The sequence below is a fragment of the Oxyura jamaicensis genome, chromosome 2 (assembly GCF_011077185.1).
Source record: "Oxyura jamaicensis isolate SHBP4307 breed ruddy duck chromosome 2, BPBGC_Ojam_1.0, whole genome shotgun sequence".
Taxonomy (NCBI): Eukaryota; Metazoa; Chordata; class Aves; order Anseriformes; family Anatidae; genus Oxyura; species Oxyura jamaicensis.
In genome coordinates, this window is record NC_048894.1 from 86,489,988 (window position 1) to 86,510,454 (window position 20,467).

The window sequence follows — 20,467 nt, forward strand, 5'->3', positions numbered from 1 at the left end:
CTCACAACAACAAAGTGCTTCATATTGACATAGACTTTCAGATGTAATTAAGAGCTAATTTTCACAGGCTCCGTTTTACCCGATACTACAATAATTACTTGGTATTTACCAAGGGAATGACTGGCACTTTCACACGCTCATGTTGCTTTTGCCTCATGCTCTCTTATTTATATCATTATTGTTTCAAGAGCAAGACAAGAAGATATGCAGCACAAATGACTTCATCGTAAGCAGGAACACAGAGCACACTTTCGATTCTTGAAACTGACTGGTATCTGATGAAAATTATGGGCAATCCAGCACTGTCAGCCTGGAAGGGCAGTATCTCCTCCTGATAACCATCAGACATAATTGCTTGCTTTCACTGGTACAAAATAAATACCAGAGATGCATGACGAAAGCTGGATTTCTTGAACATAGCCCCCTCCCTTGTAACTGTAATGAAAAAGGTCCTAACAGAGCAAGCAGGATGAGTAAAGAGTTACTCTGCAGACACACTGGTGTAGGTGCAGGTCTGCCTAGGAGAATTACAGCAGTTGAGTTAAACTCATTCTTGTCTGGAAAGGTGTTAGGCAGAATTTACTGGAATATGCTGTAGGCAGTTGCAGCTGAGATCAAAGAAAGAAGCCCCCCACTTTTAGCATGAAGTTCAGATGTATTTTAGAAGCCTGTCTCGGGATAAAACAGATTGTGCCCTCATCTCCAATCACAAGACTTCAGAGATTATCAAAGGAGCACAGAAAAACTATTTAAAATTCAGCCCTTACCACAGAAAATATCTATTTTAATTAGATGAATAGAGTGACCAAAGTCTCTGCATTTGTAGAAATACCATGCGCTAGAAGAGCAAGCCAAGGCTGACAAATACAATAGCTTTACTATACATGTAAGTTTGTCCGTTGACAATACATTCATTATCGTACAGATAGTCTGTTCAGACATTGTAGGCTTTCATTAAGCAGTCATCTTTCCAAAAGCGGTTTTGTTTTGTTTTTTAAGATAATACAATTTTCAGGCTACAATGCAGTATCTAATGACAGAACCCTTTAGGTTCATATTTTAAGCATCTTTATTTTATTCTAACTTTCCAATATTTCACTTTATTATATAAGGAAAACTTCTTAAAATCATGTCAACTTATTTGAAAAAGATTAATAGATTTTTTTAGCATGTTATTTCTACATATAGTAGATTCTCTGCTATATTCTTCTCCATTGCTTTTTTTTTTTTTTTTTTTTGAGAAAAATGACAGAGAAGGCTGTTTTGGAACCTGAGTGAAGCAATAGTGAAGTAAATACTTAAATGTGTTTAACATGAACTTCAGGGAAGACTTTGTAACTCCTTTTCATGGTGGTCTATGCATAATCCTCTGGTATATTTCTAGTTGTGAAGGGTTTTGTTGTTGTTATTATTATAATTATTTTCAAGCATTAATTACTGCACATTGCTACTAATCTTCCCAGTGTTCACTTCACCTTATCAACAAATTAAAGTTCAATCTTACATGATTTTTCAACATCATTATTTGAATTTTAAGCACATATTGTGCTGTTAAATTGAGCTACTAACAATTTTTTTGTGGAGAAGAGAATCTGAGAGCTTTGTTTTGTTCATTACTTTCATGAATGTTCCTACTCACCTATCATCATTCTCACAGTGGATTAGTCTTTTGGAAAACTTGAAAGGAAGACAGGTGACAGAAAAAAAATAATCTTTTCTTTATTTGTGTTTTGGCATGAAGGTTTTACAAAATCATAAGGACCACATATTTGACCTGTATTCTTATTTCATGTCCGCTCTTACCTGAATGACTCCTCCACCTTGTCCATCCTTCCCAGCTAAAAACTCTTCAGGCAAATTAATCATCTTCCCTAGCCAATCCAGCATGACAGTCTCGAGCTCTGTGCATGCTGGACTTGCAGCCTGCATTGAAAAACAGAACAGAGGGAATAACCTCATTAGGGCATGAAGAGAAATAGAATCCACCAGAGCAAGTCTCTCTCTTTCTCCCTCTGTATTTAAACTACAGAGAAAGAGACTAGCTCCACCAACTAAATTAAAGACCTGAAGGCCACTTTGTGCATAGTGTTCCTCATACTTATTTAGGAATGTCAGACTGGACCTCACATAGAACCATGACTGTCAAATGTCTAAGCTAGGATTTACATCTTAACTGTTTTTTTTTGTTTGGTTGGTTGTTTTTTTGTTTGTTTTTCCCCACATCCATTACCAACCCTTTCTGAGAAGAGCCCATCTGATATGAATGTGTTTTTTTAAATATAGTTTACCATTCATCCCGATGACACATTAAATAACACCACCAGGTGATAAGCAACAGAGTCATACTATTTAACGAGTTACCAGTAAACTTGTACTGCTACTACTAATTCTATTAATTAATTACTGCTAATACTAATTCTATTTATCAATGATTTCATTGAAGAATGTTACCGAAATGCTTAAAATCATAATACCCTGATAAACTCACCCAAGAGAAGCCCACACATCCTATTCCACCACATAACATGTCTGCAAGAAGAGCTGGGAAGGAGCTGCCTGCAGGGAAATAGGCAAAGAAGTATGGACTGTGCCAGTGAGTCACCTGTAATAAGGGAAAAAATATGTTTTTTTTAAAAAAAATAATGCAGGAAAGAGAAACAAATTATCACAAAATCAGAAAAAAAAGATTGGAGGCTGGGACCAGTCATCAGTTCCCTACTACCTGGCAGTATCACATTTTTTAGAAAAGCTTAGCTTTTTGTTTTGTTTTGATCTCCCTTTTACTCAAATTAGAAAGAAAACATTTAACTGAACTTAGTTCTCGTCCCCACCTCCCAACAATCCCCGAATCAGAGCTCTCCAGTTGTCTGCCTAGAAGATACAGACCGCATGAGCAGTCAGTGAGTGTGAATTTCTGTGCAGGGTGATGTTCTTAATCCTCTGTTTTCAAGGACCCTTCAGGGTATTTTGTTCTTTGATTTCTGTGACACGACAGACTTAGCAAGGGTGTTTTTAGAGTAGCAGAGGTCCATAGAACTCTCTTGCCCACACTGTGGTGTTATTTGATAAAATTCATGCACCAACTTTAGCTAAATAGACCCTCCTTCCAAAATGAAAGAATCCATTCCAGTATCCAATACTTTCTGCAGAAAATTACACTATCATCTTCCGATAACCGATTGTGATTTATGTACAATGCCAATTTGTACATATTAATATAAGAACACCACAATAACTGCACAAAATCTAGTGAACTGCTACACAACAACCATATTAAGAATTAATTCATGTAACATCTAATCAATTTTTAAGAATTTGTGAGATACTTAATAATGCTCCACAACTCCAGTCTCATAATATTTGAAAACAGGAAACGCACTGCCACGCTGTAATGCGCAGTGGAAATAGCATGATACAGTATGTTTGATGAAAACAGCTTTCATATTCAAAATAAAAGGCAAATTTAAGACAATTTGCTTCTAGAGGACTAGACAGATTATAAGCAAGAATTCAGTAAAATGTATGAAAGCTTTTCCTTGGCTAGAAATCCAGAGACTGCTGAGTTATTGAAGCTAGCCTCATTTTTCACTGTTGTTTGTTGTTCTTGTTTGTTTTGGTTTTACTTTTTTTATATATATATATATACTGGAGTTCTTCTGTTACAGCTGACAGATAGTTAAGAGCTTGCTTGAGCTTGATGGTTTCCTTACTGTTTTGCTCTGCATTCCCACCTCAGGCAAATTTTACCTTTCACACCCCCCTCTCTCTGACTCTGTGATAAGGTTTCTGGAGCTAACTCAGGGATAACTGCACTGCACTGTTCTGTGGGCTGAAATACTCCTTTTATATATACAATATATATAATTCATTTATACATATATAATTAATTTTTATATAGATAATGAACCAGATATCACTTTCTCTACTGCAGTATAGCATACATAATATTTCAGATGTCTCTACCCTTTCACATGAAAACAGCTCCTACCCACTACCATTTTCCATTATCTAAATTAGCAACATACATGGTATATATTTGATTTCACTCATCCAAAACTTCTCAAATCATGTATCCAAAGACAAGCTAATCTGATTTTTTTTGACTATTTATCTCATATACAGCCAGGATCTTTGCTGTAATGAAAGGTTAGAGGATTTGTGGCAGACACCTTCTTCACAAATCAGAAAAAAAAAAATATGGTGTGGGACTTGGTTATTAACAGCAAAACAATAACCAGATTAAAAATACCCAATATACAGCAGCCCCTGATAGGACACACATGCACAGACTTTCACTGACATCTATAACAAGCCAGGGCCGCCACTGTTTATCTCCCCAGCTATAATCCTCTGTGATCTGTAAGACTTGTAACATTCATCTTGGGTTAATCAAGTTAAACTGCCTACTTGCTGGGAGCCATTTTTTTGATGAAACACAGCAGGTTCCAGTTGCACCACTCACATAAAGTGAAAAAGTCAAAAGCCCTAGAGCAAGTGCAGCTGTGGTTCTTCCTCTCCTTCTGCCTCCCCTCCCCCCTTCATGTGAATCAGCTGTAAGATTCATTCCTTTTGCCATGTTGGAAGAGACAAAATCAAATATTGCAAAGAGTGTGACATAGTTGATGCTTGTTTGTTCATCCCTCTGCTGATAAACACTGACACATAAGTGTCTTGGGCTCAGAATTACCACTATAATGCTTCTCAGCCACATTTTATTTCCCAGATCTCATCTAAGGATGCCTTCTTTTCTGTGGCTTGCTTAGTCTGAACAAGATAGTTCCCTTACCACATAGAAGGGATAGATGCTTCAACTGGAAGTTCATAGCTTAATGGCTCTAGAGGGGGGCAAATTAGTGTCTTTGGTACCACCTGCAGTCAAAACTAAACTTGACCATTTTAGGCTCTAAAAAAAGAAGGAGATATATTTCCAGAGAACAAAGCAAGTCTCAGAGAGAAATGTGCTCTCACTGATATCTTTGCATCCAGATCCCTTCCACCTTGGCTTCCTGCTGTGGAGATCAGAGTCCAACAGTTGTTCCTCAGTCCATGTGTATATATAAGAATATAAGAAACTTAGCACCATTATGGTCATTACCATTTAGTGGACTACTCTTTCGGGGTCTACATCCAATTTCACAAGAAGTCTTCATAAAGAATTTTACCTCTCAAGAATGCTTATTCTTCTATTGAGTAAAGACAACAATGGATGCATCATTATTGCTTTTCACAACTGATTGATCCTTGGTCATCTGAAGGAATACCGTGTTCGCTTTTTCAGCCATCAAAGAGTAGCAAATATCTGAACACAGCAGAGGTGTCAACATGAAACAAGAATCACTTGTGGGTCTGATAGCTTATGAGCAATGTGAGGTTTTACAACCTCTGTCATATTACTTATTCTCTCTGAAGATGCCCCATTTCTCATTTATAAACTGGAAATATGACATTCCTGAGTAAAACATTAGAAGAGCACTACAGCTAAGAACACTAGGTGTACTTACAGTTGTTAACCTTGTCAGGAAAAGCATGGGAAGAAGATGAAGGGAAAATATAATGGGGATAGATTGTCCCTACAGCCAATTTCAGAAGCCCCTAAAATCAATTACAAATAGTTTTAAAGGTGTCTAAAACAGATGTTAATAATTCTTCCCATCCTACGTTCTTCTTATGCTCCCTGCCTCCATGTGTTTGTACAGTTCCATCATTTTCACACTTTGGCTTCTGTGGACACAGCTAACAGGGGCAGCCACCAGATGCAGCAGTTTGTGCAGCAGTATATGCAGAAGGGCAGACAGAAACTCCAGAAGCCCTGCTAAGGTTATTATATATAGCCAAAATAGGCTAAGAGCACCCTGGGCCACATTAGGAAAGCTGTTGCCAGAAAGTCAAGAGAGGTGATCCTTCCCCTCTAGTCAGCACTGGTGAGCAGTTTTTGTCTGGTGCTGGGGTCTCCAATACAAGAAAGACACGAACATACTGAATTGAGTCCAGTGAAGGGACATGAAGATGATTCATGGGTTGTAGCATCACTCATATGACAAGAAGCTGAAAGAGCTGTGATTGTTCAGCTTGGAGAAAGCTTGGTAGGGATTGTGTCAAGGTGTATAAATGCATCATGGTAGGGTAAAAAAGATGAAGTCACATTCTTCTCAGTGGTACCCAGTGACAAGACAAAAGGAAATTGAAACACAGGAAATTCCACTTAAACATAAGATTTTATTTTTTATTTTTTTTACTGTGAGGGTGCTCAAACTTTGGAACAGGACAACAGAGTGGTTGCGAAGGCTTCATCCCTGGAGATAATCAAAACTCAACTGGTCATGGTGCTCTCTAACTGACCCTGCATTGGGCGTGGACTAAATGATCTCCCATCCTCAGCTATCCTATGACTCTGATTCTGTGCTCATGTGAGACTTCAGTACTTAATATCAACAATGCAGGCAGAATCAGAGTTACTGGAGAACTAGGATGTATGTGCTCATGGTGTCACAAATACTAACTTTTTTTTTTTCTTTTTTTTTTCCTTCAGAATGTATTATATTTACTAAGTCAATTTATTTGCCATTTATTTGCAAAAACAATTTAGGTAAGAGGGAACATGACATGTTGATGACATAATTGGAATTCAGTGTCTCACTTTCTATTCTCAAATGATTCATCTCTTATTTTTTAATTTGGTATTATTTTATTGAATGTTCTCAAGTTATTGTGATAAGTTCAAAGCAAAGTGTTTTCTGTTCTACTTCACAGAGGAAAGAAGGGTTAGTATTTTCCTCCAGTGAAAAAGAAAAAAGGCTTTCATAACTAAACATATTTCATGATCTAACTATTCAATTATCATTTAGCATGAACAGTTGGTATAAACTGTCTTTAAAATGTTATAACAACAATCATATCCATGAGCAGCAAAGTATTTACATATGTTGGCCATAATTCTCTTATTGAATCTGCACTGATTTAATTCTGTTGGATTTAAGATTTCCTCCACAAATCTCTGGGAAGAGTGGAGCGATTTCCATTGACTTCAGTGGAGCTTTTGCCTGTGAAAGGACAGCAGGGTTGGCTCCAAGAGAAACAAGATAAAAACATATCAAATACCAAATATTTACACTGGTCAATGAAGAGGAATTGGTATTACAGTACACTGACTAAACACATTTGCAGAGCAATGATTCCATGTTTAGTCACATAGCAATCGTATCAGCTATCTACAGCCAGAGAAGCAATCCAAGATGGTTATTGCAGGGATCCAAAGGAGGGATTCTTTATTAGCACCTATTAATCATCCAGCCATCTTCAAGCTACCTAGAGTCCTCAGGAGACAAGCATATATTTAAAATAAAAAAAGGTATATCGTCAGTGGTAAAACAAGAAGAAAAATTCAGAACGGAACAAATGCCAGATGCTTTGTTTCACATTGTCTGTTCAACACTGATCTATCCAAAGACTAACATTTAGGTAGTGGCCATCTGCCTTAAAGTGTACTAGAAGAAGTCAACATTTAGGAGAATAAGTCAACATAAAAAGTACTGGGGATAATCCTTTCTAGTCAACTCTAATAAAAAGAAGTCTCGTAAGACAATTTTAACATTTAAAGATCAGCTTGAAAGAACACCTTATGAACAGCAGACAAATAAAAATCCCATTTTATAAAATATTTAATGTGCTTTGCAAGTAGCAAATATATCACATGACATTGAAAGTTGAGAAGATCTGCCTTAACTGATTCAAGAGAGGAAAAGGGATTATTTCCAAAAGCAAGCTTTACATCAAGCAAAAGAGTGATTTGATTATTTCTAGCAAGAACAGAAAGCATTACTTGTGTGAAGTGTTGGAACATATTTAACTATGGACATACTGCGGACTCCTCCCTTTTAAAAGCTAATCAATGTCGCTGCTTCTGTTTGGACAGTCTGTCTGCACAGCCTTCACCCACACTTTTCTTAAAGTCTTTGAATACCTAAATGAAGTATTGAATATTGCATTACAGAAACATTTTCCTTACCCCTGGCATAATGATTTTCTCAATGTCTTTAAAGACATCCTCAAAGCTCTCAGGATCCTGGGGTGCACAGTCCGGAATGAGGGGCCTCAGATATCCTGGTTCCACATCTGGGAAGACCTGTCTTTTATCTATCTTCTCCAGGTAATCTGCAACATAGTCCACCATCTCCTTCCCTCTCTTGCGGAACTCTGCAGCATCCATGGGTATCAGAGTTTAGGAACTATCAGAAAAGAAAACCTAAAAAGAAAGAAAAGTCACTTTTGAAAGAAAATATCACTAGTTTCAGACCTGTTATTTAGGTAATTTTTAGGATGACTGTTATGGCCTTTTGGAAAAATTAGACCATATGCCTTTTTTTTTTTTTTTTTTAATTTCTGCATATTACACCAATACCCATGCACTGTTGGACGTTGCTCAGAAGTAAACCAGGCTGCTACAGCTTTGATGTCTACATCATGAATTAGATTAGATTAACACAGGTAGGCCTTATCTTTATCCCAGAAGAGCAGTAGAGGCACACTGATGAAGATTCATCAATCACAGACTTAATCCCTTTTGCTGCTGGTCGACACAAGAACATGGCACTGTTCACACAATAATCAGCTCCCTCTTGCCTTATAAAGAAGAGTTTTAAGGAAATAGAAAGCTATGTGTCTCTGTTATAATCTGTAATAACAAGCTATAACAACTACAGTTATCACAGTGATCCATTGTGCTGCCCTGCCATTGTACCTACTTCTTGCCTCTTGTCTTGTTTCAAGATTTAGCTTCTTTACTCTTCCACTATAAATGCACATGCCGTGCTATTTACAACAAAACTTTACTTCTTGTTGAGGTTCAATCAAAATTCACTCAGAGTTGAATCAGAATTCACTTAGAGTTGGTCTGTACTGTATTTTGCAGGAGGAAGAAGCTCTGCCTGGGGCTGTCCCTATTTCCCAGACGTTGGGCAGCAGCGCCAGGTACACTTTGCACCAGGGAGAAAGGGGTGAGCGCTCCCAAGGGGATGTATGGTAGGGTGATTGACCTGGAGTTTGCCTGCAAAGTGCTGTGCAGACAAACTTATATTGCCAGGGTGCCTGCTCCCGCTGTCCTGTCCCCACCAACTTTTGTGCTCAACCAAAACAAGGCTGAGACCACAGTTCCTAAAAAGCTCCCAAGCATCTTCATACGCTCAGAGTGAGTGAATAATCCTGTTCCTTGGGATCCAGAAATAAAATTGGTGAAAGAAACAAGGATACGCGCTGCTGGCATAAATAATTATTATGCTTAGTTCACATACCTTCAGATCTTCACTTTGTAAGGAAATAATTAAATTAAACATAGTATGAATATTATGTAATTAAGAGACAATTTCTTAGATATTGGTTATTTCTGCTGAGGATTTATAATTGAGGGCATCATTTTGAGAAAAGAGAGATCCTTCTGGGCTTTATTATACTTGAATTAGCACTGTCACATTACAAAAGAAAGACATCGTTGATAAACACCATCCTAGAGACATCTCTGCTGCCACAAATAGAGGATCTGGGATTTCTGTGGAGCAGCTGCTGCTGTTATTTAGGAAGGCAGGGTGCTGCTGTAGGTCACGAACCAATTAGGGAAGTGGGGATCTGCACAGGAGCACCTTCCAGCCCCCCAGGGCAAAGCTGTTCTTGCTGCTATTATGTTAGCATCGCATTACTCTCTTTAACCACCATGTAAGTGTTTATTGGCTCACTGTACATTTCTGAAAGGGGAATTAGGACCTTCCTCAGATCTTGCTACTAAGCTGCTGGAAATGCATTACCAATTGTTATCATTACGGGCCTTCGAGGATCCCGATGGGCAGGTTTGTGTGTCATCTCCCCTTTGAAAGACTGTGCTTAAGCAAGCAGTTTTGTTTCTCCTCCTTTACCACCAGGATGATTCTATTTCTTCGATATCCCAAATCCTACGTGCATTTTAATTTAACACATCTTTGATCACAGTTGAAAATTTTAATAAACTTTCTACATAAATCAGCATTGACTGTGGTAATCAATAATCTTCTCTGTGGCAGCAAACTAATCACACCCAAAGGCACAGTTCTTTCCATTAGTTCTTAGATTTTCACCAGAAAAAAATCTAATATTGCACAGCTTTCCTTCTTTCCTAAGGCATCTCTACCTTAACCCTTAAGCAATGCTGTCATTATTTTTTTTAATGTTATTTCATAAGTTTATTGCTATAGCATGCTCTAAAGAACTTTGCAATGGCAATCTGTTTGTTTACTCTTGGTTTTGGTTGTTTTTTTCCCCCTCTGGAGTCAGAGATGAAAGCTTTTAAAAATAAGAATTTAACCCGTGAGTGCCAAGTTAAGGGGAGTTGCCCAAGAGTGAACTGACTCAGAACTTGTGGATTTGGTCTTCCAGCACTACTAATGCTCAACACTGACTTAATGCTGTTTCCCTGGACTTGTAAACACAGATCTGTTCAGCTGAACATTTCATCCAATATCAGTGTGCCCAATGAACTGTCAGCACAATGTCAGGACAGATAAGAGCTTCACCATACTTTCATTGGCTCTCCAGCTTTACTTGATATCACTCAAAGACAGATCATTAACACAGAAGTTTCTGTGCTCTCTTAGTCTTTCCCCAATGTATAAATTGAACGACATAAATTAAACAGTATCCGTGTTGTAATAATGTGATAAAGTACATTTATTTTTATCTGTGTGTCTGAGTTGTTCTGAGCTTATATGTGATGCTATGTTATACAGCTTGTGACTGTTTCTTTACTACCTATATTTTTTTGGATCTGAAATTTCTTTCTATTCCAAGTAGTATTTGCATCATCTTTCTTCTATATACCACACTGATATAATTTATTGCCATTTTTATTATTAGCAGTTTGCACAAAGTTTTTTCTGGATATTAGGTTAAGCAAATAAAACCTGGATCTAAACATCAGGTACACATTTCATGACTGGGGCTGTCACCACTGAACTGAAATTTGTCAATTCTGGTTGCCAGCTACACATTTATATAATCACTGAGTTCTTATTCATTGATTGCTGTCGTCCTTCCCATGTATGGGAGGTCCAATGACTCATCCTAACATTGTTTTGGATCTCATAACAGTGTTGCAACAGCATTCTCAAAATTCAGGAAAAAGAACTAAATTATAGAGGAAACCTATGGTTTTGCATGGGATAGGTAATCGATCCAGGAAGCTTAGGCACAAAAAAATGGGAGTATGAAGCATCCACCTGAAATGTGCCATGAGTTACTGCAGCGTTATAAATTGATATAAACTCATATCTAGTTAACCTCTAAAAAACTTTGAATTCAGTTCAATCTACTGAAATACATCAATCTACTTCAACTGGAAGCGAAGTACTTAATTCTTCTTTCCCCCAAACACAATGCTGAGAAGTTAAAATGAACATCTGTCCATATCTATGTATTTGTGCATCTTCTTTCCTCAAAGTTCCTTGCCTGCAAATGCCGTCACTACTGTAATACATGTATCTCACAGGGAACCGTGAACGCCCAGTACTTGCATAGTACACAGTGGTCATCTAAGTTTCCCTTTTCACCTCCTATTTTACATCTGCCCTTCTGTGAGTGACAAGACCACTTACACTCTCATCCCTATTTTTACTCTCCTCCTCAGTTATTCCTTACAGACCTCACTCCATCTGCCTAATAGCATTGTTCGCTACGGAAGCCACATCCAGTAGACTGAATATCTGACAACTGTAATGCTGACCAGTTAGTACTATAAAAATGCAAATTACTTCACCTTTCTACCAGTACAGGAAGCTTCTCACTTCTGCCTCTCACGTGCATGTGCAATGTGTATAGCGCAACAACACAACGAGCGCAGAAGTTCCTGGTAGGCAGGATGTTTTAGAAATTTGGCATGGGATTTTCTAAGGAGAAAAATACTTCAGGCAACTCAGCCCCTAGGGTCTGAACTGCTTGAGAGTACCCATATTTTCTGAAGGGCTGAGTGTTACAATCTGAGTGTACTTGGAAAGATCCACTTACGTCAAAGGGACTTCAACTGAAAAATAATGCAGGCTGAGTTTCCGAAATGAAATGGAAACTTCACAGAAGCCAATACTCTCTCTGAAGCTCTTGATAGTGGTCTATTTTTACCAAGGCAATAAAGACAGGTAAAGGTTCCATGCCCCAGGGATCCCACACCTCCCAGGATTAATTTCAGCATATTCAACATCTGCCAGCTGAACTCCAACTGAGGTGAGGTGAGCACAGCTTTTCAGGAAGCACCCACCCTAATAATCAACCCCTGATACTTTGAAAGCACGGTCTATGCAAATTCATTGAAAGCCTCATTTGGGTTGATAAAATGTAAGTTTATCAAACATACATTATGTCTGAGTCATATATTATGACTTCTGTTCCCAACGAACATCCACTGATATCGTCAATACTGCATACTTCTTTGGATCAAGTCCTACTTTACTGCAGAAGATTGAGTTTTGCTATTAACTTCAGGAAAGAGCAAGAACCATATTCACCTTAAATGATACGAGTTTATCTTTAGCTTTATTCATATATAAGCTCTTTGATCTTTAATTTAGATTATATTTTTATGTGTGTGCATATTAACTAAGTATAAAATGTAAAAGATAGCTAAATACTACCAGGAAATTTCTAATGGGAAAAAAAAAAAAAAGAAAAAAAAAAGAAAAAAAAAATAGAAGAGAAGCCTGAGAGAAAAAGAAAAGGAAAAAGAAGGAAGAAAAAAGAGAAAATATAAAGATAGTAAATGAGGAAGGAGGTATATTTGATGTAATTTTATGAGCACCTGTTCTCAAGTTGATCAAAGCGAAATCATAATAATAATAAAAAACTAACATCAATAAAACATTTGAGCAGCACTTATTATTAAATACAGAAAGGAAGAACACACAGACACCAATAACAACTTAAACCAATGGCTGCACTGGCTCAAAAAAAGCAGTAACTATATATCTTTCCAATAAATGAGACAAGTGCACTTTATATTCTGCCAACTGTTTGTTGCAGAAAATAGTGTAATTTAAAGGTCCGGGATGCTACAGTGACATTGCTGGAAGACTTTCTGCTATTGAACCCAAGAAGCTGAAGGTTTTTGCAGATGTTGCGACTATTAAACTGAATTTCTACTACTGACAATTGGAGTATTGCTTAAATAAGGACTTCAAGATGAATTTAATTTCAGTGCGAGTAGGAAGGAACTAGATCTACTCTGTACTTCTACTTTTGTACAAGGCAAGAGTTAGGTATATATGTTACAGGCCCTGCATTTCATTTAATAATTTCATTTTCCAACTAGTACGTGCTGGTTTTATTCATTGCTGTCACTCGCACAGAGTCTGCCACTTACTAATTTTCCCTTCTGAGCTTTTGTTATGGTAGTGGGAAAGGGCTATTTCTGAAGAAAACCTCACCCTAATAAGTCATGTGTTGAATTTATCTTGAAAATGTTATTATTCAGAATATTTCACAGAGAATTTCTCAGGGTCTGCATGGTTATTCGAACCTGGTGCACTTGGAAAGGTAAGCTATAAACTTCTGAGTGCATGGCATTCTGCAGAAACATACGTAAATGCTTATAGCTGACATAAATCATGTAAAAGCAAGTAAACACAAAAATGAGAAGCAAACACTACATCATGCAAACTTAGATTAAAAGGAAATGCTTTATTGAGCATCCTGGATTATCCCTAAAATAACACAGGCTGGCTGTTTATTAGCTGAGCTCCAACTCCAAGTAACCAATTATTGCACTAATCCAGACGTACCAACTTGAATCGAACAACCACAAGGCTTTAAGGACAAAGAATATTACTTACAGCGAGTTGGTAAGGTCTTTCCTTCTCTTCTCTGTCTCCCTGTCTGTCTTTGCTCCTGTGTGACAGCTATAAAGCGCAGAGAATGCAGCTGCCAGTATATATAGGCAGAGGATCCCCGTCCCCTCAGCCTATCACAGCCTAGTGCTTTGCATTTAACATTCAGCAGCAGCATCTCCCCCTCCTCCCACACCTCCTCCAAAATATATTTAGAGAAAAAAGCCACCCAAAAGGCGGACTGATGTAACTGAGAGATGGCCATTACCTACGTTAACTGCTAAATGAAGTCACGTACGTTTCTTTCCATGAGTGCCTGACCACACACTCCTGCTCTGCCTCACGCACTCTGGCATTTCTGCTGTGGCTGTTGCTGTGAGAACAGTGCGTTGAACCGCTCCTGTGAAATCTTATTTTCAGGGAGAAAGCACAGATGAGGTTGAAATACCAGTCAAAGCTCTGCAACCTCTGAACTGGTATACATATTGGATTAACAGTCTAATGATAATCCTCAATTACGCTGTATCATACTTCTTCCAGTTTCCCTCTTTCGTCAAATGTACACTTAAATGCAACAGGAAATTTTCTTTTTTTTTTTTTTTCTGTTCTCAAAGGAAAATTTTATGGGGACTTCTCTCTCTTAGATGAAACCAGGTGACTGCCTGTCATTTTCCATTTAGTTCAAGTTTGTTGGAAAAATAGTATCAACACTTCCTAGCCCTAAACAGCTTATAGCCAGGTAGTGGTGGCAGGAGATCTGGGACAGCCACTGCTCTCACCCTGGTCTTCAGCGCACCGGAGTATTACAGCCAACCTTTTTGTGAAGGAGGAAAACTTTCTCTTCTGTCATATCTTTTAAAACTGTGACAGCTGTGTTTGCTGTTATACTGATACAAACCCAATCATAACTCTGCTAACAATTCTGAAAGAGCCTATTCAAAATAAAAATGCAAATGAAAATCTGTGGATCGGCTTGAAGATTTCATTGTGCCTGACGTTGTTCTGTGACTGGACTTGCATTTTCAGTTCTGGGGTTGTGCCTGGTGTAATGGTCAGTCCATAACCTTGCAAGCACTGAGAAATCCCAGTCCCAGTTGCAGCTGGCTCAGTGTTTTCCACTGCAGATCAACTCCTGACTGAGCAGGGTTAGAGCTTGGACAAACTGGGACCCCGCAAGAATAGAAGTGCTTTAGCAATAAATCCTAAATATGTTGCAAGGGTTTAAGACATACAGAATCTGAAGGTGTCTAGTAAACATAAAGATAACTCAATCTATCTTTGATGTTTCATCCAAATGGGTTGCAAAAGGTAAATAAATTTCAAAGGAAATTTTAAAAAGTGAAATTAAAATTAAGACTTGAGTATGAAAATGTTGTTTTAATCAGAATGTCGGAATAAAACCTCACAGTAACCTGATGTGTTTGTACCTCTCTGCTGTACCTGTAACTTGCCTTAAAAGTTGCTATGAACAGGGAATACTTACATGTCGTATTAAAATTATATTTATTTCATCCCTGAAAAAGAAGAAAGAAATGAAATGTGGAAGGAACAATGGGCAAGGGTATAAAGGGAAATAAATGCCCTTCTAAAAGGTATATCCCATTTCCTTCTGTAATTTTAATAGTTCTTCTGGCTAGTATTACTTCTCATAATTCTCCATACCAACTGTTGGTAATACACAAGTCATTGCTTAACAGAATCTTCCTGTTGTGGACAAAAGCAAGATCATTTCACACTGATAGACAGCTCAGCTGTAACACACCACTCTCTCACTCCCCATCTTCAAAAGAACGGAGTAGAAAATATGATGAAAAAAGACTCAAGGGTTGAAATAAGGACAAGTCGGACCAGTTATCATCATGGGGAAAACAGACTCAGCGTAGGGAGGTTAATGTAATTTATTGCCTAACACTGGTGGACTAGGACAGTGAGAAACGAAATGCAAGCTAAAATACCTTCCCCCCATCCACCCTCTTCTACCTCCTGCTTGCGAGCAGTGCAGGGGAACGGGCAATGGGAGACTTCGTCTCTGCCACTCCCTCACAGTCACTCCCTGCCCCTGCTCCCCGTGGGGTCCCTCCCATGGGATGCCGTCCTTCCCGAACTGAGCCTGCGGGGGGCTGCCCACAGGCAGCAGCTCTTCAAGAACTGCTCCCACACGGCTCCATACCACGGGGTCCATCCCCCAGGAGCAAACTGCTCCAGCACGGGTCCCCCATGGGCAGCAGCTCCCCCCAGACCCCTGCTCCTGCGTGGGCTCCTCTCCACGGGCTGCAGCTCCGGCCCGGGCCCTGCTCCTGCGGGGGCTCTCCATGGGCCGCAGCCTCCTCCAGGCCACATCCACCTGCTCCACCAGGGGCTCCTCCACGGGCTGCAGCGTGGAGATCTGCTCCATGTGGGACCCATGGGCTGCAGGGGGACAGCCTGCTCCACCAGGGGCCTCTCCACAGCCCGCAGGGGAACTGCTGTTGCATGCCTGGAGCACCTCCTGCCCTCCTGCTGCACTGAACTGTACAGCAGTTGCTTTATTTTTCCCTTTTCCAAAATCTGCTCTCCCAGAGGCCCAACCGCGGTCACTCCCTGTCTCAGTTCTGGCCAGCAGCAGGTCCCTTTTGGAGCTGGCTGGAGCTGGCTCTGCTCTGACATGAGGCAGCTGCTGGCCCCTGCTCACAGAGGCCACCCTGCAGACCCCTGCTACCAAAACCTTGCCACACAAGTCAAGTACAGCAGGCGTTGGCTATGGCCTGGTAAATTTATTCCAAATCCTTGAGTATACTGGCTCCCTCCCAGAGAATTTCTCTTACTGCTGAAACACAATGAATAGAGGAGCTTACCTTTATTGCAAAATTGTTTCATAACTCAAGATGCCAGTGTGTGAGAAATAACAGATGATCCTGAAAGGTTCAAAGGCCAGGACTCCTTGGTAAGCAACCAACAGACCATGCCACTCAAAAGAGCTAACAGGAGACAGGCATCAGTATGTTTTTGCACATGGAAGTATGTTGCCCTCACGATGATAAATAATGCTTGCCCATGCAACGATGGTAACAATTCATCCCCATTGTTACATCTTTGCTCAACTCTGTGGTTTGCCAAGGAGCTGGGAGAGATAACATGTTTGAACAGGAGGCTCCAGCTCAGCCCTGGAGAACGATACAGACAATGTGTTATCAGCCACTCTGCAGCCCCCTGTACCAGTTTGTGAGAACCAGACATGGATCAAAGCAGTGGCAGTTAAACAGCTTGCATCCACTTCCCAGTATTTCTCATCTCTTCCATTGCTATATAACGCACCTTAGAAGTTAAAAGGCAGTTTTCCCAACCCTTCAGTCCAGTTACGATTACCTAAGTTACTCCCAACTTTATTTTTCCCTCACCTGGGAGGAATAGCATTTCTCATGCTGCCTCCTGGTGTGACTACATTTGGACACAATGTGTTTGTGCTGCAGATCACCAAACGTTATGTTGTTTGAACAAATCTTAGCAATAAAGTGAACAGCTTTAAATTGACCCAGATTCTATCAATATTTTAGACTCTGAGGAAAAAAAAACTTGAAGCAATTAATTTGGAATTATGCTACCACACAGTTTGTTCTTGTTTCAACATTTGTTGTCAAAAGAACAGCCACTGTTGTCCACACCTCAGAACAAACACTGGGTTATTGCTTCATACTTGATTTACTCCCCATCTGTAGCTTGAGGATGACCTTTGGAGGCTGCAGGACTTTTTTCATGCTTCCCTGACTGTTGCTTCTTCAGAAGGAAATAGTAGTAAAACCCTGTTCTTATCTGCCTTTTTTTTTTTTTTTTCCCCTCAATATACTCTTCCATGAATTCAGTAATACTGGTAATGGAAGAGAAAATTACCTACAAAAAGGAAAAGGAAAGAAAGACTTAAGAATCACTCAGATGTACCATATGTCCTTATATATTCCGTAAACAGGGCCCAAATTTGCATGTGCCACAAAGATGAGCCAAGAAATGAATATTTTAGCAGAAATGTGCAACTAAATTTTTTGGAAAAAAAACAGAGAGTGTATTACCTTTGGAAGAGAGTAAGAATTAAATAAAGCCTTCAGACACAAATAGATGGATTACTTGCATTGTATGAGGATAAAAACTAAATCTCCTGCAGAACATAAGTAGACTTTGCAACAGATTAGCCAGGAGATGACTCTCAGACAGGGCTGACAAACTGGGAAAGTGTCTTTTATTTCATGAATATTTTATGTGACTTGTTGTCCCTGTTCAGTTCCATATTGCTGTCTGTGTGAAGGTAAACCAAAGATGGATAGAAAGGAACTGCTAACGAAGTGAACGTGGATGCAGACTCAAACATAGCTTCAGAGGAGTTAACTTACACTTGCTGGTTCAAGCCTAAGCATTTTAGTCTTATGGAAGCACGCCTAAAGAAAGAGAGGTTGTGATGAACTGAAAAAGTGTCAATAGAAAAGCTGACAGGCTGTGAAGAGTCACAGTGAGAGCAGGCTGCCATCACAGCATGCATGTTCTTCCAATACACAGATAGGAATAGCTTGTGCTGTAAACTGAGATGTGCTTAACCTAGAGGTACAGGCACTGCTGGGGCACTCATCCAGCCACACACTGCTCACAGAAATAACTTCCCTAAAGCCCTGACCACTGTAAACCTCACAGATGCTACGGCTGAAAGATGAACTGCTAAAAGGGCTTAAATGTGCTAATAAGACCTCTGCTGAAAGATGAACTGCTAAAAGGGCTTAAATGTGATAATAAGACCTCGTGTCAGAAAAGCATATTATAGCAACAGGTTGATGAATTGAATAGTCCGCTGTGTGGGTGAAAAGATGGACCCAGATGAGGTGTGAGGAAAAAGATGGCTTGAGATACAGAAGGAAAACAATGCAATGCTTGTTCTTATGCAAGTGGTTTGTTTTGATCGCTGTTTACCAAGATATCAAAGATCACACAGTGCTTGGTCTAGAAGGGATTTTGTCACTGGCTGTGATTAACGCATTGTCATGAGGACAAAGCGCTACCCCATACTGCTTGCAATAAGCTTGGAAGTGCGTTTGCCACCAACATAAGCCTCAAGTCATTCTTTATGGGATGAGAATAACATTGGAGTCTCCTTGTAAAGAGCACATTGATGCCCAGTTGTCTGAGATTATGGCAAGGGATCATACTGGCGTTTCTTGCCCTACAGCTTCGTTGCAAAGGCATCTTTGACTCCCCTTCAGCCCTGTGCTAACGTGACCACCTTCCTAGAGAAGACCAATACTGACTTTCTGGGGAATTTATTCTTAATAAACACACAAGAATAAAAGTTACCAAGTGCATGGACTTAAACTTTCTCCAAGAAAGACAAAATACTTTATGCGCAACAGCCTCAGGACTCTGGAGAACTGAGTGGGAACTGAATCTTCCACACAGCCGGGGGGCTCTCTGGTCACGCACACACTCACAGTGAGCGAGGTAACCTTCACTGCCTTCTGTGGTGGGTTATTGTCTCCATCTCAGCGCTGGCAGCGATCTATGTACACGTCTCAACTGCTTGAGTGCGATGTGTGATTTTTGCCTAGGAAGATGCATTTCAGCTAAGACGTAAGGCTTCCCACCAGAGCCACCAAGTGTTCACACACTCCATCTTGCCAACTCTGTAGGATGGGCAATCATCTCCTGCAAGGAGGCAAAACAGACAGCCAGGAAAGGTAACAGCTGAAGCTGCTGCAGGTAGCTTCACCACAGCACAGCTAGCCATATCCCCAGCCAAAACCGTCTGCCATCTGTTCTCTTTTACAATACTGCTAACTTCCACACCTCAGATAATCACTGCTCCCACATTATCATTAGGACAGAAAGGCACTCATTTAGACAGGATTTACATGTGGCTGGAGGAGACAGGCAGTTAAACAAGGATAGTCCTAGTCACTCGTTACCTTTGTGCTCAGAGAGAGTTCAAGTTCTTGTTTTTCAGTACAGATGCAAGCCTTTGCCATATGTTGTGTGGTTATGGGTATGTCCTCGGGAGCAGCTTCCTTAAAATATTTTGCTAGGAAGAGCTGTTCTCTTCCAGCTTGTTTTTCTCTGTTTCCACGTTTGGCTCCAGCTCCAGTTGGAATCCAAATGGCCTAAATCCAGGTCAGGTTTAAAGTGGCACCACCTCCCCAGCCACACTCTGGCAAAGTTTTTCTCCAGTCAGAGGCACAGATTTTGAACCTCTGTGTGCTAAGGTCAGATGTTGCTGGTCTAGAAGATATCTGTGTTTATATACCAGTCTTTCCGTGTAGTTCTCTGAGCGATGATCCAGTCCACTTTTGGGAGTTTTGAGATGGTTTCTTTTTTCCTTCTTTCTGCTAATTCTTTAAATCTAGAACTATTTGTTTCATCTAGGAGTGGTCTTGACTTGCAGAGTCTTAAGAGACAACCACCTTCATCAGTTGTTTAAGGAATGCAATTTTTCACTCTCTTCCTGGAGAAAAGAAGGCTCCGGGGAAACCTCATTGCAGCCTTTCAATACTTAAGAGAGTCTTATAAAAAGGATGGAGAAGGACTTTTTACTCAAGTAGATAATGATAGGACAAGGGGGAATGGTCTTAAACTAAAAGAGAATAGATTTAGTTTGGACATTAGGAGGAAATTCTTTACTCAGAGGGTGC

At 39.7% G+C, this 20,467-nt stretch overlaps 1 protein-coding gene across 2 annotated transcripts in view; it reads right to left on the reverse strand.

Annotated features, from left to right (window-relative positions):
• DDC (dopa decarboxylase) overlaps window positions 1-20,467 on the reverse strand; it is a 70,696-nt gene that overhangs the window by 39,682 nt on the left and 10,547 nt on the right. The window contains exons 1-4 of one of the 2 annotated variants that reach the window (XM_035316464.1): window positions 13,836-13,910; window positions 8,006-8,242; window positions 2,489-2,602; window positions 1,804-1,923 (exon numbers count right to left, since the gene is read on the reverse strand). In XM_035316464.1, the coding sequence (XP_035172355.1) occupies window positions 1,804-1,923; window positions 2,489-2,602; window positions 8,006-8,206 (435 nt within the window). In that variant the 5' untranslated portion in view covers window positions 8,207-8,242; window positions 13,836-13,910. Of the gene's footprint in view, window positions 1-1,803; window positions 1,924-2,488; window positions 2,603-8,005; window positions 8,243-13,835; window positions 13,911-20,467 lie in introns of those variants that run through there. The other variant, XM_035316463.1, reaches the window with a different exon arrangement.